A 26974-nucleotide genomic window follows, 5' to 3' on the forward strand; every position below is an offset into this window, starting at 1 on the left:
AAATCTAATATTAAAATATCATCTAATATTAAAATAATAATAATTATTATTAATAATATTAAGAATACATGTAATATCTATTGTATATAATATAAATATAATATATATGAATTAATAGTTTCTTAAAATCTGTATCTTCCCTATTTCCGACATTTATTTTTCAATATCTTATTTTTTTTTAGTTATGCAATGTATTTTCTTATCAATTTTATCAATAAAATATTTTATATTTTATATCTCTTAAAAAATACCTCATATATACGTTTGCTTAGAATAAAGAAAACATGCAATGAAATTGATAGAGTTCAGTCTATTCTATTTTATGTCTATGGATAAATTATGTTTACAATATTTTAATAACTTTTTCTGAAAAAATACTCTACGATGTTCATTTATTTATATCCGTCCTGCTTTATACGCATAATTTCTGACTGAAGAGGAATTGTCAGAATTAAGCGCATCATATTCGTAGTTGTGTAGTTATATATACCTAGTTTAAGGTCTTTTATTAATACGTTAACATTCATGATTATTTCTTTTTGCAACAATGGCAAATCCCACATCGCGAGATTACACGAAACCAGCTATTGACCAACGAATTGCCGAGTTAGTAAAGAGAAGGATTGGTGCAAGGGAAGATTTACCCACGGAGAGTACAAAAGAGCGACTTGTAAATACCTTTACGAATCTATAATACTTTTACGGATAATCCTGATATTTAATATATCAATTATTACTTTTTACAAAAGAATTTTAATGTAATCGAGTAAAAAGAAACAATTAGAAATATCTCAGAATTATTTTTGCTACTTCAAGTTTACAAAAAAAGGATTAGCTTATTAAAAGATTAAAAAATTAAGAGAATAGGAGATGATATTTACATGAATACAATATTTACATAATTATTATACACATAATACTTAAATAAAAATGTAAAAAATAATCTGTACTTTTTCTTTAATAATGTTATATAATTAAAAAGAAATTTGCTCAGTGGGTCTTTTTATCTTTTAAATTTCTTTTTAGACAAAATTCAAGGAAAATCGCAATGCCAGGGAAGGATTACTAAAGATTTCTCATCGACATGTCATGGACATTGTGGCATATATTTTAAATACAGACTCTGAGGTCCTAGAAGAAGGAATTCTCGACAAGGACGAATACGTGAATGTATTTAGCAGTTTCTTCACTGAAGGTGGAAGACAAGCCATTGTTGTATATCTTCAGCCTATGAGTCCTCCGACATTTGGTATAACGATGGATATTTTCCTGCTCCTTTTTTTTCCATGCGCAATTTTAATATAACGTTAACGATGGTGATTACGTCAACAATACATTTTCATGCTACATCGTGATACTATACGTAGAATTTACATAATCTCAGAATCCGGGCGATGGACGCCGCAACTTAGTAAAGAACAGCAAGTTATACGCTGTTGCATAACAGATGGTACTACTGAAGAATTCTCAGGCAAATGCGTTATAGTTTATCGATTAAAATCAAATTTGGAATTTGGAATTAAACAGTTACTTGATGTAAGTTAATACAAAGCATCCATTTATAGCAAAAGAATCACATTCACATCATAATACACTTACAATTGTCAAATTATGATAAATTCTGATGTCACTACGAGATTATCAAAAAGTAAAAAGTGAGATCACATTATTCTGATCTGTATTTTTCATAATAGTATTACAAGATGCAGCTTTTATCACAATTACATAATGATGTTATAGTATTATCACAAATGTGATAAAGCAAACATTCGCACTACGACTTTATTGTGATTTACTGTGACTTTTTTCTATGAAAGCCATCTTGAATCATTTTGAGATTTGCACATTTTCTGGAATACATACTCATAACATATTACAAGAATGTTAATTTACTTTTGCGTTTATAAGATACATATTATAAAATATATTTATTTTTGAAATTTGCAGTTTATATATTTTTCCATTTTCTTTGTTCTTTTTTCTCTAAATTTTTTTTACTGCTTTTGATTTTACGTCCCATATAGGAAACATATTATGCATATGCGGAGGTGGATCCTACATCGCAAAGTGCGCTGGCAGGAATATCTGATTTAATTTCACGTTTGCATGCACGAACGTTAACTGCTAATACGCAATGGGGAGAATTGTCAAAAAGCGAAGTTGGAGAAAAGATAAAGGATGATTTTATAGGCGATTTTAAAGATTTCTGCGAATTTCTTAATAGTAAATAACTTACGATATGTATTGTTCTAAGACTGTTACAATTTCGAAAATTTAAAGCTTTGAAAAAATTCAAATTTTCGAAGTTAACCCTAAACTTTTAAAATTTGAAGTGCTTTAAAACTACCTGCTTCGAAATTTTTGAAATTTCTAAGCATCTTCATTTTTAAAAGGTTCGGAATTAATTTCCAAAATGTAAATTCTTTTTCGAAATTATCAAAAATAAACCCTAATTTAATTATCATATAAATCCTTCTCTGATGGAAGATAATACTTTTTTTTTTTCTCATAGTGACGAAGATAGATTTAAAAAATGTCATATGCTTCCAAATTAATTGGGATTTGTACCAGAAATATTTGTTGCTACCTGAAAATTTTAGAGAGAGCATTCGTAATCCGGACGTTATTACAGCAGTAGAAGCTGATGTCCGAATATGGATGAAATTGATGGAACGGGTATGACTTTGACTAATTATATATCTCTTAATAAAATTTCATAATTTTAAAGCGATTTTCTAGGCTATTGTTGAAAGTCAACAATTGCGCAGGGAAACTGAAACTGTAGGACCAAATGCAGAACTTGCATATTGGCGGCGATTGTTTAGTCAATTTTATTCGATAATGAATCACATAAAGTCCAATTACACGCAAGCATTTATACAATTGCTGACGGAAGCGAAATCAAAACTTATCAAGGTATAATTTGAATGCAATTATTAATTTATAATATGTATTGAATTGAATATTGCTGTATGTTATATATATAGAAATGGAAGGAATTAGAAGATCATGTTACAATGGTGCATATTTTATCTCAAGATAACGTAAAATATCTGTATGGGTTGGAAAAATTTACACAACCGTTGTACAGATTAGATCCAACAAAAATAGGAGATTACTTACCCGCGCTTATGTATGCTATAAGGATGATTTACGCTACATCGCGATTTTTCAATACTAGGAGGATGGTAACCGCTGTATATGTAAAGGTATGTATGTTTTCCTAAAATAATTGATTAAAAATTTGAATCACTATTTTGAATTAAAAAATATAAATTATAATTAAAAGTCAATTAATATTAATATCAGAAAATTATTTAAAAAAAATTGTTGTTATTTATTAAAATAAAGAATTATTAGAATTATTTTACTTTTGACAACTTCAAAGATTCGAAATTTTAAAAAGATTTTAATCTTCAATATTAAAAAATTTTTACAAAGTTTAAAGTTCCTTCGAAATTTTGAAAAATATATTTATGGAAATAAAAAAATGAAAATGTATTTACAATATATGTATATTTATAAATATATTTGTATATCTTTTAAAAAAATATATATTTATTATTATTAGCCGCATTAAATTAATACTTGTATAATTTTGATTCTTCGAAGTTCGAAGATTGAAGTATCGAAGTATCGAAGTTTCCAAAGTTCGACGCTTTGAACCTTTGATCTTCGAAGATTTTAATGCCAAAGCTTCAAATCTTCAAAGCTTCAAAGTTCAAATGTTGGAGCTTTTGAAGCAAATCACCAAACTTCTATAACTAGACTACGGATATTTATGCAAAATACTTAACTGAATATTTTGCATAAAATGCAACATTTTGCATAAATTGCACATTTACAGATGGCAATCTCAACCTTTTTACTTTACTTTTTAATAACCACTTTACTCTTTAACGACCAACGATCGACTGCTAAAACTGTCCGATGGTTAATATTCAGTTAAGTATTTTGCATAAATATCCGTAGTCTACTAATAACTATTATGTTCTTATATGAGTTATTTAGTTTTTATCACATCGATTTCCAATATCTATTTAGATAACTAATCAGATGATACTAGCATGTAAAGCATACTTAACGGAGAATGGAAAATTAAGCATTTGGAACGAATCAAAATCTGTCATGATATCTAAAATAAAGGTAAAAATAAGACAAAAACTAAGACAAAAACATATAAGAGAGATGTTTTCTCCTATTACGTACTATTATCGCCTTATAAATTAAACCATAGTATCAGCAATTATTTCGCAGGATTGTATTAAGCTCTGTGAGATATACCATAACTGTTACGATGATATGTGTAAGAAGGTCGAAGAATCTCCAGATGAGAAGCGTTTCGAGGTATCTGAAATGTATGTTTTCGGAAAATTTGCCACTTTTAAGACAAGAATAATAAAAGTAAGTAAGTAATAATTAGTGCAAAAATAAGTCACAATATTTTTAGAATTATATTATTACTTTATACGCAATATATATATAATATAGATCATGGATATCTTTGAAGCCGCACGGATGTATTCCATTCTGCACAGTTCGACTATAGAAGGAATTAATATATACGCACAAAAGTATACGGATTATTTTAAAAAGATTTTTTCTCAGAAATATGATCCTTTAGATCACAGAAAACCGTATTTTGATACTGATTACGATGAATTCAAAAAGAACATAGCGGAAACTGACCTGGAACTACGAACGTTTTTTTATAACTGCATTTCTCTCATACCAAATATAACGCAGAGTTTATATTTAATAGCTAGGTAGTATAAATTTTTTAACAAATTTATTGTTTACCCATGTAAAAATATTTAACATGTAAGAATATATTATATGGTCTGTCCTTTTTCACTGCACTCCCTGTACTAGTTTGCATTAAGTTCTCTTTCTTGCTTTTTACTACTTTATTCATCGGTTTTTAATTAAAGATATATTACATATCTATGCAAAACTGTTTTAAGATACTAGTATAGCTCTGTGATTGATTTATAACATCTTAAAATGATAATTAAGACAGACTTAAATATGTATTGCCTATACCCCCCCCCCCCCATCGAAGTCTCAATTATATACAGCTGTTTCTTTTTATGTTTCAAAAGTGTATCTATACGCAGAAATAACAATTTTACTAAAATATCTAAAAATAAAATATTTTAAAATTTAACTAGCTAGAGCAAATAATTTTATTAACCTATTAAAATAAGTATGTAAGATGCAAATTATGTAAGAATTATGCAAACTAATTGCTAGAATGTCTTTTGCACGATATTGCTTAAGTTTTCCTATAATTATTTTGGCATAAGTATTTTGGTTCTAACAAAATTATTTTTAGATCTGGTATCTAACTAAATTTTGGATACTTCAGCAAAATCGTTCTTTTCATGCACTAGTTCATAGAAAAAGGACAGATATTTAATTTATTTTACGTCGTCCCACAGGTTTCAAAAATTGAATCTCAAGCAACTGAGGATTGATAGAAAGTGCATAGAACTCGTTTCGATGTTTGAACAAGAAATCGAAGATATCCGCGATAGTTATAATGAAAATAGATCCGACCCACCTGTACCAAGGAATATTCCGCCCGTAGCTGGTCGAATTCTATGGATTCGGCAGTTATATAAACGCATTGAAGTTCCTATGAATATGTTTAAATCACACCACAGAGTAATTACGCATGATTCTATGCAGAAGTGTATTAAAATATATAATACACTCGTTGGTGTGTTTATTCATTACGAGTTAATATATTACAAAGCATGGTACGATTCTGCTAACATTGTAAGTATCATTATTATTATTTAAGCTGATTTTTATATATTAGTTAGTAGATATTTTCTAAATATTTTAATTTTCGGAATTAAATAAGTATATTTTTTTCATACATGTGAAATAAAATAGGTTTAACAGTATAATATTTTTTAAATTAATATTTTACAGAGTTTAAAATGTGTGATGACGTAAATATAAAAAGTAAAAACGTTCAATTTGTAGATTTTTCATTTTTAGGAAAGAGAATATTTCGGAAATTTTGCACATGCATGTATATTATATCTTAAAACGATTAGTTTAAAAATATAATTTTCAATTACTAAAGGTTCGCTTGGCATTATCATCCCCTATGCTTGTGCGTCATCCAAAGACAAATAAGTACTGTCTAAATTTCGACTCTTACATTTTCGAAATAATACGAGAATCCGAACATATGTCTAAATTTGGATTGGAAGTGTCAGATTTTATACAAATGTTAATCTTTTGCGAAGACAAAATATTTTCATCATATGAAAGAGTGAAAAAATTACTTAAGAAAAACGATGCTCTTAGGTATATAAATTTTACTTGATAAATATCGAATAAAATTTTTGCGTATGTATATATTCATGTTATTATATTTGTTATTATATTTGTGTGCAGAAAATCAATCCCGATGTTATTTTTAAACTTAATAAAAATTGCACTCGTCAATCTTGAAATTGCTTTTCAACCGTGTGTATCAATAATTACATGGTCCTCATTAAAAATTTCCAACACATGCGCTAAAATAGAAGAAGAGATAAAAAATGCGCAGATATTCGTTAAGGAGGTGGCAGATATAAAAGAAGCGAGAGCAGATGAAGTACTTGAATCTATTGCAGAAACAATGTTATTAAAATTAGATGAATACCCGAAAAGTTCAGAACAACTTTTAGCCGATAATATAGCTTTTACAGATAAAATAGCAATTGATTTGGAAATCAAATCTTCGGCGATAGAGAAGGCTGTTATCATGATTATTAATAAATTTATAGATCTTATAACTGATCCTACAGTTCAAGACATTAAATACAATTGGATGGATCTCGAAAAAATGTACAAAGTCGGATCCGAAACCAGATTAATACAAGGACCATTTGAGCCGGGTATTGTATCCTTTAAAAAGTACTCACATAATTTTATATTATTTTGTTATTATGATTAATAATTTGTTAAATATAGGCTTTGGTTACATCGAAAGGACAAAAAAAGTTAAGATAAATCAAGTACACAGTGATTGTATGGAACTTTTTGCGTATTACAATAATAAGTTAATAGAAGCTTTAGTAAAGTGTACTAAAAATTCTTTAGACTTATTAAAGAAGAAAGCAACCGTTATGAGGTATTTAATTTAATGCGCGTATTTAATATATTTATATTTTTCTGTAATGTAAACTTCTCATATTTATGTTATTTTATTTTAAATATATAATAGTAAAATAAGAACAAAACAAAAAATAAATTAATATATAAATTATGTTTCAGCGTATTAGCTAAAGATGTTGCAATAGAACAAGAAATTCCGATCATGATGACATATTTCGTTTTACAAATACCAAATGTCATAATTATCCCATCAATAGAAGAGTTGCAAAATCATTTCGGTAAAGTTATAACAAATATTATAGAAACACACAAGAAAGTGTCTGCGTGGGGACGACGATATTCTACAGATGCACAAGTTACATTGCCCGGTAAATAGTAGACTATAATATAATATTCGAATAATAATAAAATATTCGAATTAAAAATAATGACAAAAACACATATAATAAATTTTTATTTCATATTTTTTATTATTAAGCAATTTTTTTTAAATATTGTAGATTACTTTCTATTATTATTATATTATTATAAGAGGAGATATACTAAATTTATTACTTATTGAAATTATTTATTATTTGTTTATGTTATCCAGATAAAGATTTGCGTAATACCTATTTTCATAACGTGTCCGAGCACAAAGACATAATCCGCAGTACAATAAGTCTGCAAGGTTTAATATTAATGTTGAGAGATGATGTCTCCAAAGTTGGCAACGTATATAATATAAATACTATTTCGTATATACATATGTTTATACGTATACATATAAATTATTATATTTAGTTTGTATTATAATTTTGTTTGTATAGCAGTGTTATACTTATATTGCATAACTTATACTAATATCCTACTATCATAATTATACTTATTTTTTTATCCTAGTCATATTTGCGATATTCCTACATATGGGCAGAAAATAGAAATGACATTATACAAGCATTTATTGATACCAAACCTTTTACACAAGATATCAAAGAGAAGTTTATGGAATATGAAGATTTAATGATAGAAATACAAAATTTACCTGAACGACATATACTTGGTCCTCTTCAAATTAACACAGGTATGTGAAAATAATAGATATTGTTATGATTCAGGCGTACCACGTTATGTATACAGTACCTACTAAAATTGAAAATGCGTTTTTTATTGTCTGAATGAGTTGTAAGTACTACGGTCTATATATACTAATAATGGCCATGTTTGTATATTATTGCCAGTTGACTATCAGTACTGAAAATCTATAGTTCTCGTTATAATTACGTATGCTATTATATATACTATATTGACAACTGATATTGCAGTAATATACGAACGGCCTATATTTGGCGTAGAAAATGCTGCTACAAGTGGAGAAAAATGGGTAGTGCAACTCAAAATATTATAAGTCTATTGTGCAATTGGCATTTGAACTTACAACGTTTTGACCTGCATTTTTACTTGGACTTACATGTTAAAATTTTGATAGCTTAACACATGGTTTTCTATTTAAATTATTTAAAAGAAAAAAAGTTTTTTCTTTTTCTTAAAAAATTTAAAAAAAGTCACTAATAATATAATTTGCTTTGGCACGCCTCGATTATTATTTTTAATAAAATAGGTATTATGTATACTTCATCTATTATGTTATAGCATATTTATATTACTTAAATTTAGATGAAAAAAAGTTTTTTTTTCATTATTTAAGAATTCCTTTATTTTACAGAGAAATTAAAATTAGCATTTCTCGTCGAAGCAAATGCATGGAAAAAGTCATTGGGTGTCATGTTATCAAATACGTATAAGGAAAAATTACAAAGAATAACAGATTATATTTTGGAAAAGAATAAAATTCTATCGAGGCATATTAAGGATTTAGAAGATGTTAGAGTCGCAATGAAATGCTTGGCAGAAATACGAGATGATTTTGTACCATTAGACATGGAACTAATCCTGATTGAAGAGACTTATACATTAATGGGAAAATTTAATATCGATATATTAAAAGAAGATCAAGATATAGTAGACGGATTGAGATACAATTTCAACAGCATGCTCAATACAGTATTAATTTGTATTTATAATTTAATTCTGTTTGATATTTATTGATATACTTCAATAATTATTTTTTCAAAGAATCTCTCTCTACTCAATATGTATAAATATAGGTATAATAATAATAATAATTATGTTTCAAAGCAATCTTTCATTTTTCTCCGCAATAAGTAATATCTATATTTTTATAGGCAAAGCAAGTTCAAATAGTTATATGTGAAATGCAAGAGCCATTGAAAAAGGAACTTATTGATGGAGTTGCAGTTCTTAAAAAGAAAGTAACTCAATTTGACATTGATTTTGAACTCAATGGCCCAATGGTTGAAGGAATAGTCGCAAAAGAAGCCAGTGAACGGTATAATGTTTTATCTAGTATCTCGTATTTTTTGCAAAATTGGGTGTATAGTATACTGATAAAAAATGTTTAATTTTAGTAAAACTCTAATATTCTTAAATTTAAATAAAACAATATGTTAATAATAATATAATTTTTCTGTTCGTGTTAAGAGTTATCCTGTTTCAAGCACGTTTTGAAGAACTGTGGGAAAGATATGAGACTTATAGTAGTGGCGAAAGCTTATTCGGCATAGAAGTAACAGAATATCCAGCTCTACAACAGAGAAAAAAAGAACTCAATTTATTGCAAAAGTTATATACATTATATTTGCAAGTTATGCGCACTATCGATAGCTATTATGATATTCTATGGTCCGAAATTGATATTGAGTCAATTATAACTGAATTGGCCGACTTCCAAAATAAGTAAGTCAGATTGACTTACATGCATTTAATAAGATTAATAATCTTATTTAATAAGATTAATAAGATTTAATTATATGAAAATGTTTTAATATGATATTATTAAATTCTTTAAATAATACTGTGCTATATCATTTTAGATGTCGGAGGTTACCTAAAGCTATGAGAGAATGGCCCGCATATGTCGATCTAAAAAAGAAAATTGACGATTTCAATGAAATGTGCCCACTTTTAGAGATGATGGCTAATAAAGCTTTGAAAGACAGGCACTGGGAGAGACTATCTAAACTTTGTAAATATTTTTTTGATGTGGAATCTGAAACATTTACTTTAGCAAACGTTATACAGGCACCTTTATTGAAATATAAAGATGATGTTGAGGTATGCTTAATTAGACTGCAAAATTATAAGCTTTCAATTACTATTAATTAATACTTATTATTGTATATATATTTTTTACAAATTTATACAAATTATTGTATATTACAATATATTACAATATATTACAATAGAATACAAAAATTATACTTAAATATTATACGTTATAGGACATATGTATTAGCGCAGTGAAGGAACAAGATATCGAATCGAAATTAAAGCAAACAATTGCGGATTGGACTGTTATAAATCTGCAATTTTCCCCTTTCAAGCTAAGAGGCGAATTACTATTGAAAGGTATTGAAACGATGGAAATAATAGCGCTACTGGAAGACAGTTTAATGCTCATAAGCTCTTTGCTGGCAAATCGGTATATTAAATAACTCTAAATCTGAAAGATTATTATGTTTTATGATATGTACTACATTCATATTCAACATTATATAGTTACAATGTGCCGTTTAAAAAAGAGATTCAGTTGTGGCAGACCAAGCTTAGCAATACATCGGAAATATTGGCGAAATGGTTGATTGTACAGAATTTGTGGGCTTATCTGGAAGCAGTATTTATTGGCGGCGATATATCGAAGCAATTGCCTACTGAAGCAAAAAAATTTAATGTATTTTTAAAAAAACTTATGATGACATTGTCAATAAAATGATATAATGTGTATTTTTACGTTTTAGATGATCGATAAGATTTGGGTCAAACTTATGCTTCGCGCTCGCGAAAAAGTAAATGCGGTGGAAACATGTACTGAGGATGAGACAATGAGCCAGCTTTTACCTCATTTACTGGAACAGTTAGAAACGTGCCAAAAATCTCTTAGCGGGTATACATATTATTGGCAAAATGAAATAACTGCTCGTAGACCGTCAAGTTTAATTAGATTCTATTAATTCAGTTCTATGAATAATTCTCTATTAATACAGTTATTTGGAAACCAAGCGAGTTATTTTCCCAAGATTCTGCTTCATATCAGATCCTACTTTGTTGGAAATTCTTGGACAAGCAGCGGATTGTCATACAATTCAAAATTATCTTGATGGCTTTTTTGATAATATAGCAAAAGTAATGAGATATGATGCATTAGTAAGATAAAATTACAGTGTGACGATTTTGCCATGTTACAAAAATAATTATTATTGCTCTTATATTAAGCTTCTTCTATCTTATATCTTATTAATATTCATAAACTTTATTATCTTTTATACATAGTTGAAGTTTTCCGAAAAGGAATATGATAAAATTTTAACAATGTATTCACGAGAAAACGAACAAATAGCGTTGGAAAAAGAAGTTGGATGTACAGGAGGCGTGGAGAACTGGTTAAACGTTCTGTTAACAGTTCATCAGCAATCCGTTGGTGCTGTGATTTCGCTAGGGCTGCAATCATTTTCTGCACCTGAATTCGATATCTTGTTATTGATAGAGAATTCTGTTTTGCAAGTAAGATGATGTGCATATACAAAGTTCGTATATTCAATAGACGGAAATTGTACATCAATTCTAGATATATATTTATTTTTCGCAGGTGGGCCTATTAGCATTACAAGTTTTATGGACACGAGATTCCGAAATAGCAATCACGACATCCAAACGTGATAGAACGATAATGAAAAGGACCAATCAATGGTTTCTAAATTTGTTAAATAGTCTTATAGAAATAACCATTAAAGATCTTACAAAGTATGCCAGAATAAAATATGAATGTTTAATAACCATACACGTGCATCAAAGGTATTTTATTTATTTAAATACTTACTCCGCAATTATCAATTATGTGATGAAGAATATGGAAAATAAATTGTATTTATAAATTTTTTTCAGAGATATATTTGATGAGCTATGTCGTCTCAGAATTCGAAGTATACAAGATTTTGAATGGTCGAAACAGTGTCGATTCTATTATGATGCTGAAACAGAGAACGTTCCAATTAAGATAACCAACGTGGATTTAATTTATCAAAATGAATTTTTAGGTTGCACAGATCGACTTGCGATTACACCGCTCACAGACAGGTGTTACATAACACTGGCACAGGCCGTGGGTATGATACTTGTAGCAAAAGAAAAATAGAATTGTAAAATAGAATTTACACTGTTTTTTACGTCATGTCACTTACTACCATCCCTTGCAAATGTTTTTTTTTAGAAATGAATTTTGGCGGAGCTCCCGCAGGTCCGGCTGGCACGGGTAAAACAGAAACGACGAAAGACATGGGAAAAGCACTAGGAAAATACGTTGTTGTTTTTAATTGTTCCGATCAAATGGATTTCCGAGGTTTAGGTAGAATATTTAAAGGACTAGCGCAATCCGGTACCTGGGGATGTTTTGATGAATTTAATCGAATTGATTTACCGGTGCTATCCGTCGCTGCACAGCAAATAGCAATCGTGTTAAATGCGCGAAAAGAGCGAAAGACAAGTTTCTTGTTCAGGTACAAAAAAATCAATAATTATTTATTTTATAAAATTAAGTTTTTTGTTTTAAATGCAGAAATTTAAAACAAAATGTCTTTGTAAAATAAAATTTCATTTTTTTAAGTTTTCTTTTAATTTTACTAATTACATAATTTTTAACAAATAATTTATTAAATAGTTTTTATTTTTGTAGTAAATGATGTCTTTATCAAATTGATCGATATGTGTCCTTTATTTGTAGAAATGAAAGAACGTTAAAATCAATTATAAATTCGATAATTATTTATTATATAAAATTAAATTTTCATTTTGAAAGTTAATATTTTCAAAAAATAAATTTTTGTCGTTTTTTTAAATCTTTTTTGTTGAACTATTTACGATTTTTAACAATATTAATATTTATTAAATAGCTTTCAATTATAAATTATATTATCTTTAGCAAACGGATATGTATGCTTTATTTGCAGTGATGGCGAGACATATAAAATCAATTATGAATTCGGAATATTTATTACAATGAATCCCGGATATGCTGGTCGACAAGAACTACCGGAAAATTTAAAAATACAATTTAGAAGTGTGGCAATGATGGTTCCTGACAGACAAGTACGTGAAAATATTATCTTTTTTTTTATATGTTAAAATATGGAGTGCTCATATGTACCTACATAAACCTGTAAAAAATCGGATTTATAAAATTTTTCTCATTATAAAATTTAATTTAACGTACATGAATTTTAATGTATATAAATTTTTATTTAAACATTTAATTCCACTTGCTTAGATCATAATGCGAGTAAAACTCGCGGCGTGTGGCTTCAAAGAGAACGTGGTATTATCGCGAAAATTTTTCATATTGTACAAATTATGCGAGGAGCAGCTCAGCAAGCAGGTACATTACGATTTTGGATTAAGGAACATCCTGTCGTGCTTACGCACACTTGGCGCTCAGAAACGCGCGCGTCCTACTGATTCCGAGGAAACTACGCTTATGAGAGTACTACGGTAAATGTTATCAATTGTTGTATTTTTTGTTCTAAGAAGTTACTGGAATATACAGAAAGGAGAGAGATAATTTAAATGTGAATTTTTAGTGATATGAATTTATCAAAATTAGTGGATGAAGACGAATCTCTTTTTATGTCACTTATTGAAGATATGTTCCCGGGTATAAAATTAACAACCCAAACGTATAAAGAATTACAAAAAGCAATAGCTAACGCCACTGTCACTCTTGGAATAATGAATCACAGCGAATGGAATTTGAAAACTGTTCAGGTTCACTTACTTTTAATATGTTTACATTTACTTATATCTCTTTATTTAGTCTATTCTTTTTGTTTGCTTCTATTTAAAAATTTTTCAAACAAATATCTGTAGTTCTTTAAGCAAAATTATTTTGCGTAAATAATTAAAAAAAATTATTTTTAAGGGTTTATATAAGTATATACGCTGAACTAATATAAGTTATATGATTATTGAGAAAAAAAATAATGATGTGGTGATTTACAGTTATACGAGACCTCCCTCGTTCGCCATGGTTTGATGGTTCTCGGACCAACAGGGTCTGGTAAAACACAATGCATGTGGGCGCTAATGAGGGCTCTAACAGAAATGGGTATACCGCATAAGGAAGTTAGGATGAATCCAAAAGTTAGTATCTATTAATAAATAATAGTTCTTCATTCTATTAAATATATCGATAGAAATAATTCTTAAAAAAAAAATAGGCGATAACTGCATCTCAAATGTTTGGAAAACTCGACGTTGCGACGAATGATTGGACAGATGGTATATTTTCCACTATATGGCGAAGATCCACGCAAACGAAGAAAACGGATAATTTATGGATAGTATTAGACGGTCCCGTTGACGCAGTATGGATTGAAAATTTAAATTCTGTTTTGGATGACAATAAAACGTTAACATTGGCAAATGGCGATCGTATTATAATGGCATCAAATAGTAAATTAGTGTTCGAACCTGACAATGTGGATAATGCGTCCCCGGCAACTGTATCGCGTATGGGAATGGTATTTGTCAGTGCCTCTGTGCTAAAATGGAATTCAATTTTAGAGGTAATATGGATTTGGGATTTTGTAATAATGAGATCTTTCCTCTGCAGCAGTCGATTGTAATGATATAATACTTTCAATACAGGGTTGGCTTAGAAAATGTTCCAACAACGAGGCTCGAGTGCTGCGAGCGTTATTTCATAAAATATACGGAGATGCCCACACATTCGTTCAAATAAAGCTTCAAACTAAAATGAAGCTTTTGGAAGCAATTTACATACGGCAGTGTATTGACTTATTGGAAGGTTTAAATGTTGGAAATTCCGACCCATCTAGTAAATACGAGAATTTCTCTTTTACATTCAAATATTTATTCATTCAACATGGCTATGTAATATTAACGTCAAACAGCAAGCACTTTGTTAGAACATATTGTTTTTATCGCTTTATATTTGCATACTTCTTTTAAATATTTTTATAATTCATTAATCTTAAGTTTCTTATTTTTTAATATTATTAAGAAAATAGTTTGTATTTAGAAAATTTTCAATAATTTTTATATAACAAAACAAATTAAATAATTTTACTTTATAATTAAATTATATTTTTTAAGTACTTATCAAATATTTCATCAAAATTATAATTTCTAGAAACATTATCTGAGCAACATATCGAGAAACTTTTTTTATTCTCTCTTATGTGGAGTTTGGGTGCATTGTTAGAATTAGATGGACGATTTGCATTACAAGAATATCTTGTGAATCATGAATCAAATTGTAACTGGCCAAAATATACAGTTCGTACATGATAATTTGACGTTTTTTTTAATCATTTAAAATACAATGCATACCATTATTAATATTTTTTATTTTATAAATGTTCAATTTATAGGAAGATGAAACTATTTTTGAGTACCTAGTATCAGACGATGGAAAGTGGATACATTGGAATAAAAGAGTGCCAGAATTTGAATATCCCTCAGACCGTATCTTAGAATATTATACTATTCTTGTTCCTAACATTGATAATACTAGGACATTATATTTAATTGATATTATTGCAAAGCAGAGAAAGGCAGTACTTTTAATAGGTAGGCGAGCGTATAGCATAATTTTAATTCAATTTTATTCAATTTTGTTTAGCGCCAATGTTTAATAGATTAAATATGTAATGTTATTATAGCATTAATTACATAATATGAATTAATTATGTAATAGGAGAAGCCGGCACCGCAAAAAGCATAATGATAAAAAGCTACATGTCTAGGCACGATCCCGAATACCATTTAAATAAGTTTTTCAATTTTTCTTCAGCATCCACGCCCAATATGGTTCAGGTAATTAGTTTGTTCTTTTCAACTGAGCTTCTTGCATTCATATTTTCTTTTTTTTTTCTTTACATTGAAAAGAAAAGAAGAAAAAAATGAACGATGTAAAAAGGTCAGTTAAAAAGAATAACCTTATAATAAGCCAAACGTTATAGCATTATATAGTAAATAAATCAATTACATAAATTGTTAATTGCGATGATATATGACTATGTTTATTATTTTATCGCGCGAATTTATCTATCGCTTTCTTCAGCGTGTATTCGAGAGCTACGTTGAAAAGCGAGTGGGTACCACTTATGGTCCTCCTGGTGGACGCAAAATGACTATCTTTATTGATGATATAAATATGCCAGTCATAAACGAATGGGGCGATCAAATTACCAACGAGATCGTACGTCAGTTAATGGAGTACAAAGGGTTCTACTCCCTGGATAAACCGGGCGACTTTTGCACTATCCAAGATATTATGTTACTTGCTGCGATGCATCATCCGGGTGGAGGACGAAATGATATTCCGCCGCGATTGAAACGGCAGTTCAATATTTTTAATTGCACATTACCATCCAATAAATCCATAGATACAATTTTCAGTATGTTTACAATGACTCATTTAATAAAACATATAAAATACAATTTATACAATATGAATTTAAAATTACAGATGTTATTGGCCAAGGCTACTTTTGCGTTACAAGATTTTCCGAAACCATCGTTAATTTCTTACCGAAGCTTGTTCCACTGACTCGAATATTATGGCAGCAAACTAAAGTGAAGATGTTACCAACTCCAGCCAAATTCCATTATATTTTTAACTTGCGTGATCTCTCTCGTATTTGGGAGGGAATACTCAGAATAGAGAGAGCCGAATGTGAATCTATAACAACACTGTTGAAATTATGGGAGCATGAATGCATGCGTGTGATAGCAGATCGGTTCGTTGTTCTTAAAATTATGAAATAAATATATTTTTACATATTTAATTTGCTTAAATATAAATTTGCTTAAATATATAAATAAATCATTCCCAGCTTCATTATTGCCGCTGATAAAGAATGGTTCCAAGATACGTTGCGGCGGACCGCGGAGAAGATGTTAGGTCCAGATTTTCAATATTATTCCCCAGTTGAAACATATTTCGTTGACTTTTTGCGCGAACCACCAGAACCGACAGGCGACGAGCCAGAAGATTTTGTATTAGAAGCACCAAAGATTTATGAGGAGATACCGAGGTACATTAAGTTGAATTTTTTATCTGATGCAATGAATTTAAAAATTAATAGACGCATATATATTTTTATGTTATTTGTAGTTACGATGATGTTATTACGAAAATTCAACAAAATATGGAGCAATTTAACGAATATATACGCGGTATGCATCTTGATCTGGTATTCTTTCATGACGCGCTAGTGCATTTGATACGAATATCACGAATACTTGGAGTTCCCAGGGGCAATGCGTTGTTGGTCGGTATAGGAGGATCCGGAAAACAGAGCCTAACGCGACTGGCATCCTTCATTGCAGGATTTAACTTCTTTCAAATAACATTAACCAAGCGAGTATCAAAATTTTACTAACAAAGCAATCTCACGAAGTGTCAAATTTTTTTAATAAAACTTTGTACGTAGTTACATGAATAAATAAAAGAAAATATCTGTTACGGCTAATAAATGGTTTTAAGGAGTAAAATCATCTTTTTTATGCAAAACAGTTATTAGTTCCTTCGTTATATCTGAAAAACTATTCAAGATTAACAAATAATTTATACAAAAGTCTTATAACAAAATTATCTCTTTTTATTTATATATTCGTAAAGAATAATTTTAAAAATATAAATTTTGGAAATAATTATTTTTTAAAAATATTATTTTACATTTTTTTATATAAATAAATAGATAATTTTATTTCAAAACTTGTCGTTGATATAAGACATTTTTTGTTATCTTAAGTAATTTTTGAAATATAAAAAAATGTTGCTTTTGCATACAAAGAGCAATTTTATCCTTTACATGTAAAGCAGCTAGTTTTTTTTCATTATACCTTAAAATCATTTATTAGTCACAACTGATATTTTTAAATTCATCTATTTACGCGCACGCGTGCGTAATCTATACATACATACGTGTATATATATATATATATATAGACACACACACAATTTTCATCAAAATCAGAATTTGATATTTCTCGAATTTCTTGTAAATTGTAAAGCATTTAAATGTTTTAGCGTAATTTGAAGTTGCAAAACACGGAGTATTTATTGTAGAAAATAATTACAAAATTTAATTTAATTTTTAATTTTTTTGCTATGCGTTGGAACCTTTATTTTGTGCAGTTTTGCGGAAATGTGTAAATGTTTTCCGTCGTACTGGATGAAGAAATAATATGAGTATAATTATATCTTCAGGATTTATAATGTAGGCAGCTTGATGGATGATTTGCGAAAATTGTATCGGACCGCTGGTATTGACAGCAAAGGTCTCACTTTTATTTTCACTGATAACGAAGTAAAAGATGAAGCATTTTTAGAATATATAAACAACATATTAAGCGTTGGCGAAGTGGCCAACCTTTTTCCAAAGGATGAGTTAGATGAAATTTTGACAACTGTTATGCCGCTGATGAAAAAGGCTGATCCCCGACGACCTCCTACGCCAGACAATCTTTACAATTACTTTATATCGAAAGCGAGAAATAATCTGCATGTAGTCTTATGCTTTTCACCAGTAAGTTTTGTCATTGTTAAAGACATTTGCATTTATTCTATTCATTCTTTTACTGAGTCAAGTATATATATGTATAGTAGTAATATATAATTATTTACGCAGGTCAATGACAAGTTCAGATCTCGTTCATTAAAATTCCCTGCCCTTATATCTGGTTGCACGATAAATTGGTTTTGGAAATGGCCAAGGGATGCGCTATATGCAGTAGGTGACCACTTCCTAGCCACATATATAATTATATGTAGTCCGGAAGTAAAACAACAGTTAATTCAAGTTGTGGGCGATGTTCAAGATAACGTAAGCGATATCTGTGCAGAATACTTCGACAGGTTTATTTTTCTATTTTCTTATCATCAGTGTTTCACCGTCTGTGCGTAAATACAATCAAGCTAATGTAATTTCGACGGATGCAGGTTTCGACGACAAGTATACGTGACTCCGAGATCATTTTTAACGTTTCTTGATAGTTATAAAATGTTTTACAAGCAACATTTGGATAACATTAACATGCTTGCTTCTCGTATGAGTAGCGGTTTAGATAAATTAATTCACGCTGCGGCTCAGGTCGATGTGTTGCGACATGAATTGGAAGAAACTCAAGAGGAGATTGCGGTAAAAAATGTTCAAGTGGAGGCGGTAAGTAATATATTTTCGTAAAATATCAATTTTATTAAAAATTCCGATCCTACATTTTATGTGTAATAATGCAACACATATTTAGATTGTTGTTGTTGTAAATGAGAAAAAAAGAGAAGCTGAAACTGTGAAAGCAAAAGTGCAAGTGTCGAAAGATGAAGCGGAAGCGATTCTGAAAGTGATATCAAAAGATAAGGCAATGGCAGAACAGAAGTTGAAAGTTGCGGAACCTGCTTTAATGGAAGCTGAAGCTGCATTGCTGGTGTTGTGATCAATAATTGATATTATTATTATGTCAAGTATTGATGCAAATGTTCATTCACAGTAACACACATATTTTAGACCATAAAAGCAGCAGATATCTCTACCGTACGTAAATTGGCTAAACCACCGTATTTAATTACGCTTATAATGGATTGTGTTTTGATTCTATTTGGACGAAAGCTGGAATCAGTCAAACCGGATTACGAACATCAATTTCTAACACCTTCGTGGTCGGAATCACTAAAGGTAAGTCCTTTATATATTAATTTTTATATTAATAGAAAATAATCGAAAAAAATCATGTTTTATTTTATGTTAATAAGATATTATTTGAGCATGTTATTTCTCGCAGGTCCTAGCTGACACCAGATTTTTATATAATTTACAAAATTTTCCAAAGGATAATATTGATGCTGAAACTATCGACTTAATGATGCCATATTTAAATTTTCACATGTATACTTATGAAGCCGCAAAGCAAGCCTGCGGAAATGTTGCGGGTCTCATACAGTGGACCATCTCTATGGTTGCTTTTTATGAAATAAATAAAGATGTGCTACCTTTGAAGGTATTCCCTATTAATAAACATTGTTGCGAGATGAGACAGCCAATGTCATTTCATGGCATGTAGCTTCATGGCTTATAGCAGGATCGAGAGAATGCTTTATACCTAACTACATAATATATTTATTTTTATCTCTCATTTTCTAAGCGATAATGTTGGTCATTCTCCAGTTTCAATACTATATAGTTTCAAAAATATATAGTGTTAAAAAAATGTATAGTAAGAAAGAATCACTTTGTAGGCAAATCTTTTTGTACAACAAAATTATTACGAGAAAGCTAACAGAGATTTACTCAAGGCGGAAGAATTATTGAAAGAAAAGGACGATGCTTTAAAAATAGTGCAAAATGAATTCGATGCCGTGATGCAAGAACGACAAGTACGATAACAATCATGAGGCTATACTTATGAAAAATATATTTGTACAAAAAGAACGATTTTGCTGAAGTATTAAAAAATTTAGGTAGACGTAAATTCGAAAATAATTTTATTGGATCATAAAAATTACGTTATGTATGTTGAGGAAACTGAAGCATGATGTAATCAATAAATGCAAAAATTTTTGACATTAATAATCAGTTTAAATGTTCGGCATATTTATTTTAATAGTTTAACAGAATTATTTTTAGATCAATATGTAGGTAAATTTTTAGAATTTTAGATACTTCAGCAAACCGTTCTTTTCGTATGATATTAATGAAATTGAAATTAAACAATTATTTCACATATAATAATGTATTTTATCAGAAAATCGTGGATCAAGCTGCGGCTTGTCAAGCAAAAATGGATACCGCAACCGCTATGATTGATGGATTATCTGGAGAAAAAATAAGATGGACGGAACAAGTCACTACATTTAAATCAGAAATAGAACGTCTCATTGGAGATGCGTTGATATTCACTGGATTTCTTTCTTATTGCGGGCCATTTAATCAAGAATTCCGAATTCTTTTGCAAAGAAAATGGTTCGATCTTATACAAGATAGAAAGATCCCAATTTCTCTTAATATAAACATTGTTGATGCATTGATAGATACAGCTACGGTAAAATTATATAAATTATTACGCAAGAAATATAATTAATTAAAACGCAAGAAAGAAACTCGTAATAATGAGCAAATAATAAGTATTTAATTCATCATAGATTGGTGAATGGAATTTGCAAGGTCTGCCAACCGATGAATTATCAGTTCAAAATGGAATAATTGTAACGAAAGCATCGAGATATCCTTTATTGATCGACCCACAATTGCAAGGCAAAACATGGATTAAAAATAAAGAAAGAGAGTTTGATTTACAGGTACGTAAATAAAACTAAATTGTAAAATGTAACAAGCTTAATTTAACATGCTTTAATGTACTTTTCAGGTAACATGGTTCACACACAAATATTTTAGAAATCATTTGGAAGATTGTATATCGATGGGACGACCATTATTAATTCAAGATGTAGGGGAAGAAATAGATCCAATGCTAGATAATTTATTGGAAAAAAATTTTATAAAAATAGGATCCTCTTATAAGGTAAAACGATATTTTAGACTGTAATTTTAGCACAATTTTATATTTAACGTAATTTATTGTTATAAAAGGTCAAATTAGGTGATAAAGAAGTGGATATTAACAGAGATTTTAGACTTTATATCACGACAAAGTTACCAAATCCTTTTTACACTCCAGAAATATTTGCTCACACATCTATAATCGATTTTACTGTTACAATGAAAGGTAAAAGTATATATTCTATTATTTACGTAATATTTATCAATACGTTTATAAATACATTTTTTAAATTATAATTTAATTTAATTTACATTATATCTTATTTTAATAGGTCTAGAGGATCAATTATTGGGAAGGGTTATTTTAACAGAGAAGAATGAGTTGGAGACAGAAAAAACGCAATTGATTGCTCATGTAACTGCGAATAATAGAAAAATTAAAGAACTAGAATCAAATCTTCTATACAAATTGGGAACTGTACAAGTATGTATATAATTCTCTTTGTAGCGCTAATTAAATAATTCTGAAATAAGTATTAATAATAATTAATTATTAATAATTAATTATTAATAATAATAATTAATAATATCTTTCTACGCTGTTTTTTTATTCTTTCAAAGGGTTCTTTAATCGAAGATGTTGAATTAATGTCGGTTTTGAATATCACGAAAGAAACAGCGGCGGAGATAAACAGAGAACTGAGCATCGCAAAAGATACAGAACTAAAAATCGATGCAGCACGTGAAGAATTTCGACCGGTTGCAACGCGTGGTAGCGTTTTGTACTTCTTGATATCGGACATGCCGCAGGTCAATTGCATGTACCAAACGTCTCTTGTTCAATTCTTAGAACGATTTGATATCTCAATGGCTAGGTAAATATACACAGATAGTGTAACGCTAGTAGTTTGCATTGTGGAGATTATGCTACGACAGATGTTCTTAATGTCGTAAATATGAATCCTATCCTGTTGAGTAATGTGTATTAAATCGTGATTTTGTCCAGGTCTGAGAAGAGCCCAGTCAATCAAAGAAGAATAAATCATATCATCGAATATTTGACTTACGATATCTTTAAGTACAAATCACGCGGACTTTACGAAATACATAAATATATGTTTATTTTGTTGATGACATTGAAAATTGATCTGCAACGCAACAACATCACGCACGAGGAGTTTCAGTATTTTATTAAAGGCGGCGCAGCGCTGGATTTAAAAGCAATTGAGCCAAAACCTTGCAAATGGATCATGGATGTAACGTGGCTTAATCTAGTTGCTTTGTCATCATTAAGACAATTTCAATATATCGTGGCTCAAGTACCCGCATCTGAGAAAGTTTGGAAATATTGGTTCGACAGAGATGCACCAGAAGAGGAAGTTATACCAAATGGTTATAACACGTTAGATACATTCCGGCGATTGCTCTTGATAAGGTAATCTTCTTCATTAAGGTAATCTTCATTGCGGTAAAAATTCAGAATTGATACATAATACAAGAAATTTATAATTAAGATTTTAATATTTTATATGTAAAACACGAAATATAAATTGTGAAATAAATTCTGGAAAGTTTTTGAACATCTCTAATAAAAAGTACAAGACAGATTCTTTTAAAAAATGTAAATTAACTTTGAACTACAATTGCACTAAGACAAAATTTTTTAATTAAATTAACTGTTTATTTAACTAATTAATTTAGTTGTCTTAATTTCTTTCTTGTTGGAAAATGTATGTATTTTAATCAAATATAATATGTTTGACTTACATTCTTCATTACAAAAAACAAAGACAAAATAAATTATTTATTATTATTTTAGTCAAATGAATAATTTTTTTTGTTAGAAAATTACATCTAAGTTTTATAGCATCCTGTTTGAAGTACAAGTGAATTTCCGTCTTACGGCGATTAATAAAGTAGGATTCAAAATTTTTTCATCTACAATTTAGAATCTTATAATATCAATCGTACAAATTGTACAATAGTTTACAAATTTTTTGTTTCGGATCTAAATGACATTGCTATAGTTGAAGATTATGTATACAAAATATAAAGATTTATTAAATGCAATTTATTAGATGTACAAATAAATAATTTATTTTTTATTGTATAAAATTTATACAATAAATTCATGTTTTTATTGTATAATATTTTATAATATAAAATTCAATATTTATTGTTAAAATATACTAACACAGTTTAATCATGAAAGTATAATCTCTTATTTTTCAGTACTTTCTTTTACCTTTCATACAAGTTATAGATTCAATATAAATTAATAGAATTAGAATAGATTAATATAAATAATAAAAAAAGCCAGTTAAATTTAAGGACATTTAATATTCTTTAACTCGTAGCTTTACATTCTCTAGCTCGTAGCCTTTTTTATTCAAGTTTGGTAGAAAGACTGGTGTTTACATGCAATAAAATAATATACGAAAAAATATGTAAAATAATATGTTTCCAGAGCTTGGTGTATGGATAGAACGCTGTCGCAATCAAGGAAATATATAGCATCTTCCTTAGGAGCAAAATATGCAGCGCCTGTGATTACGCTTCTCGATGTAATACATAGTGAGTCAAGGCCAAATACACCAATGATCTGTTTCTTAAGCATGGGAACGGACCCCACGCCTAACATCGAGCAGCTCGCAAAGAGAATGGAAATCGTTTGTAGAAGCATATCGATGGGACAGGGTCAAGAAGTTCATGCTCGTCGACTGCTTAATAGCGCGAAAACTGAAGTATACTATAGAGAGGAAACGTTTTCTCTTTGGTGTTGCGAAGCGTTATTAATTTCAGCCATTTACAGGGTTTCTGGGCATTATGCCAGAATTGTCATTTAGGCTTGGAGTATATGATAGAAGTGGTAAATTTTCTTTTAGAAATGGAAGCGCCGCATCCAGACTTTCGCATATGGATCACGACGGAACCACATCAAGATTTTCCTATTTCCTTACTACACATGTCTATAAAATATACATATGAACCACCGCAGGGCATCTATTTCTATTTTACTTAAATAAAGATCTCAGATAGCAAGCTAACGTCATTTGTCACTATTTGATGTCAAAATGACATTTATGACTATTTGATGTCAAAATGATGACATTAACATCTGCTTCCTACCAGAGATATATTCTTATGTAAGGAAGTAAGAGTAGCATAATCAAGGTGTAATTTTCACGTTAGGAGTACGCGCGAGTTTATTGTCGACGTACAGTAGTATGAATCAGGAAATATTGGACCAGTGTGACGCTACGCAATATATACCACTGATATACACTGTATCATTCCTGCATACCATTGTTCAGGAAAGACGGAAGTTTGGTCCCTTGGGATGGAACATACCTTATGAATTTAATTCGGCGGACTGGCTGGCATCTTGTATGTACATAAATAATCATTTAAATGACTACGATCCGAAGCGTGGTATAAATTGGCAAAGCGTACGGTAAATGAAAAAGTTTAAATTATATCAGTTTCCAAGCAAAACAGTAGATTACGATAACGTCAAAGTAATATTAAAATGATATAATTGATGTGACTGATGTGGATCGTGATTAAAAAATCATTTTTAATAATCTAGAGCACTTTTGATGCCATTTGGTCATCATGACTTTTTGTTCTGCTTGTACTTTTTTTTCTTTCTACTAGAGACTAATTCGCTCTGCATATTTGCATTTTCAGTTACATGATAAGCGAAGTGCAATATGGTGGACGCATTACAGACGACTACGATAAGAGATTATTAAATACCTTCACAAAACTGTGGTTTACGGAAGCGCTTTTCGCGGAAGGTTTTGTTTTCTACAAAGGTTATCCACTTTTGGTATTAAAACAAGTAAGCGACTATCTGAAGGCGATAGATGCTATGAGTCCCGTGGATTCGCCACAAGTGTATGGTTTACATCCAAATGCAGACATTACGTAAGATATTATCGTGAGAATTATAGATATGTAAGAACAGTTATGTAAAATAACTGAAAAATCATACTTATCATAGATACCAGAGTAACACCACGCAGATTGTGTTAGATACAATACTATCCGTGCAACCGAAGGAAGCGGGTGTCGTTGGTGTAGAATCCCGAGAAGTGGTTGTTGCAAGACAGGCGAAAGAAATGCTAGAAAAAGTACCGGAACTGTATGACATGTTTGAAGTTAAAGAAAGGTTAATTAATTATCTGTTGTTCTTTAATTATTTTAATTATTAATTATTTCAAATAAGTAAAGAAGGAACCAATATGGTGGAGCCTTGGTTCTTTAATGTGTTAGGATGTTAGTAATCAAATTGATTTCATTATTTTAGCTTCAATTTATGGTTGCGTTTCAAGTTCGATAATAAGTGATATAATTATAATTTATACGCGACGTGTGCTCTTAGTACCAAAACACTATCGTGTCTCCTGATTTAAAAGATACAGAATTCACATATAAAAGTATTATTAGGCACTAAAATCTAGTCTCGATCGTAGGTCTTTTCCTTACTTATTCGATTTAATTATTTCGGTTTAAATTAATTTATTATTATTAATTATTTTTTATAATTTCTTTTAATAAGAATGATTAATAAGAAAATAAGTGCTTTAACTATCATATAGATTGCATGCAATGGATCATACCGCTCCAATGAACATTTTTTTAAAACAAGAGATCGACAGCATACAGGTGGTTATAAAATTAATACGCTTTATGCTCAAAGATCTTTTGTTGGCCATACAAGGCGTAATTATAATGAGCGAGGTAATTTTCTTAGGCGCTCTCCCTTATCATTACAATCATTATATAAAGCGCAGTAAGGTGAATAAATATGAATATATTTTCAGGAATTGCGAGACGTCCTCGACAATATATACGACGCTAAGATACCGAAGATGTGGAAGGCTCGATCGTGGGAGTCTTCTTCTTTGGGATTCTGGTTTACGGAACTGTTGGAGAGGAACCAACAGTTCTCGACTTGGCTGCGGAGCGGGAGACCAGCAAAGTTCTGGATGACTGGCTTCTTCAATCCACAAGGTATTTAACATACATATTTTTGTGTTAAACGAGTTCTTAATATTAGAACCGTCGATGGTATTTTTTTAAAACTGCCGCAGATACTAATTTGGTAATTTCTTATTCTTGTTTTTGGCTAGTAAAGAGTTATTTTGATATTATTTATATTATTAAAATTATTTATTTCATATATTCATATATATATATATTTTTTCCAATATTTT

The 26974-nt window shown here is 29.6% G+C and overlaps 1 protein-coding gene across 1 annotated transcript in view; it reads left to right on the top strand.

Moving 5' to 3' along the window:
• The first annotated feature begins 473 nt into the window (after positions 1–473).
• LOC108748404 (dynein heavy chain 8, axonemal) overlaps positions 474–26974 on the top strand; it is a 27349-nt gene continuing 848 nt past the window's right edge. Inside the window, exons 1-62 of the mRNA XM_018486556.1 lie at positions 474–670; positions 1027–1249; positions 1385–1536; positions 2025–2223; positions 2513–2676; positions 2740–2916; positions 2988–3209; positions 4045–4146; positions 4258–4404; positions 4609–4766; positions 5442–5626; positions 6498–6899; positions 6976–7135; positions 7279–7487; positions 7712–7833; positions 8002–8182; positions 8825–9162; positions 9345–9508; positions 9661–9915; positions 10053–10293; positions 10461–10660; positions 10738–10909; positions 10977–11122; positions 11223–11361; positions 11509–11739; positions 11825–11994; positions 12121–12341; positions 12446–12731; positions 13182–13320; positions 13499–13719; positions 13809–13992; positions 14227–14367; positions 14445–14792; positions 14875–15064; positions 15380–15525; positions 15621–15819; positions 15947–16065; positions 16313–16649; positions 16721–16991; positions 17088–17288; positions 17369–17553; positions 18481–18785; positions 18888–19114; positions 19199–19421; positions 19507–19683; positions 19764–19931; positions 20038–20253; positions 20492–20629; positions 20998–21294; positions 21395–21550; positions 21619–21774; positions 21843–21978; positions 22085–22236; positions 22374–22627; positions 22759–23187; positions 24220–24496; positions 24565–24751; positions 24945–25206; positions 25443–25682; positions 25759–25926; positions 26357–26498; positions 26582–26771. Coding sequence (XP_018342058.1) covers positions 548–670; positions 1027–1249; positions 1385–1536; positions 2025–2223; positions 2513–2676; positions 2740–2916; positions 2988–3209; positions 4045–4146; positions 4258–4404; positions 4609–4766; positions 5442–5626; positions 6498–6899; positions 6976–7135; positions 7279–7487; positions 7712–7833; positions 8002–8182; positions 8825–9162; positions 9345–9508; positions 9661–9915; positions 10053–10293; positions 10461–10660; positions 10738–10909; positions 10977–11122; positions 11223–11361; positions 11509–11739; positions 11825–11994; positions 12121–12341; positions 12446–12731; positions 13182–13320; positions 13499–13719; positions 13809–13992; positions 14227–14367; positions 14445–14792; positions 14875–15064; positions 15380–15525; positions 15621–15819; positions 15947–16065; positions 16313–16649; positions 16721–16991; positions 17088–17288; positions 17369–17553; positions 18481–18785; positions 18888–19114; positions 19199–19421; positions 19507–19683; positions 19764–19931; positions 20038–20253; positions 20492–20629; positions 20998–21294; positions 21395–21550; positions 21619–21774; positions 21843–21978; positions 22085–22236; positions 22374–22627; positions 22759–23187; positions 24220–24496; positions 24565–24751; positions 24945–25206; positions 25443–25682; positions 25759–25926; positions 26357–26498; positions 26582–26771 — 12670 coding nt within the window. The 5' untranslated portion in view covers positions 474–547. The remainder of the gene's footprint in view (positions 671–1026; positions 1250–1384; positions 1537–2024; positions 2224–2512; positions 2677–2739; positions 2917–2987; positions 3210–4044; positions 4147–4257; positions 4405–4608; positions 4767–5441; positions 5627–6497; positions 6900–6975; positions 7136–7278; positions 7488–7711; positions 7834–8001; positions 8183–8824; positions 9163–9344; positions 9509–9660; positions 9916–10052; positions 10294–10460; positions 10661–10737; positions 10910–10976; positions 11123–11222; positions 11362–11508; positions 11740–11824; positions 11995–12120; positions 12342–12445; positions 12732–13181; positions 13321–13498; positions 13720–13808; positions 13993–14226; positions 14368–14444; positions 14793–14874; positions 15065–15379; positions 15526–15620; positions 15820–15946; positions 16066–16312; positions 16650–16720; positions 16992–17087; positions 17289–17368; positions 17554–18480; positions 18786–18887; positions 19115–19198; positions 19422–19506; positions 19684–19763; positions 19932–20037; positions 20254–20491; positions 20630–20997; positions 21295–21394; positions 21551–21618; positions 21775–21842; positions 21979–22084; positions 22237–22373; positions 22628–22758; positions 23188–24219; positions 24497–24564; positions 24752–24944; positions 25207–25442; positions 25683–25758; positions 25927–26356; positions 26499–26581; positions 26772–26974) is intronic.

The sequence above is a fragment of the Trachymyrmex septentrionalis genome, unplaced genomic scaffold, assembly GCF_001594115.1.
Source record: "Trachymyrmex septentrionalis isolate Tsep2-gDNA-1 unplaced genomic scaffold, Tsep1.0 scaffold22, whole genome shotgun sequence".
NCBI classification, from domain to species: Eukaryota; Metazoa; Arthropoda; class Insecta; order Hymenoptera; family Formicidae; genus Trachymyrmex; species Trachymyrmex septentrionalis.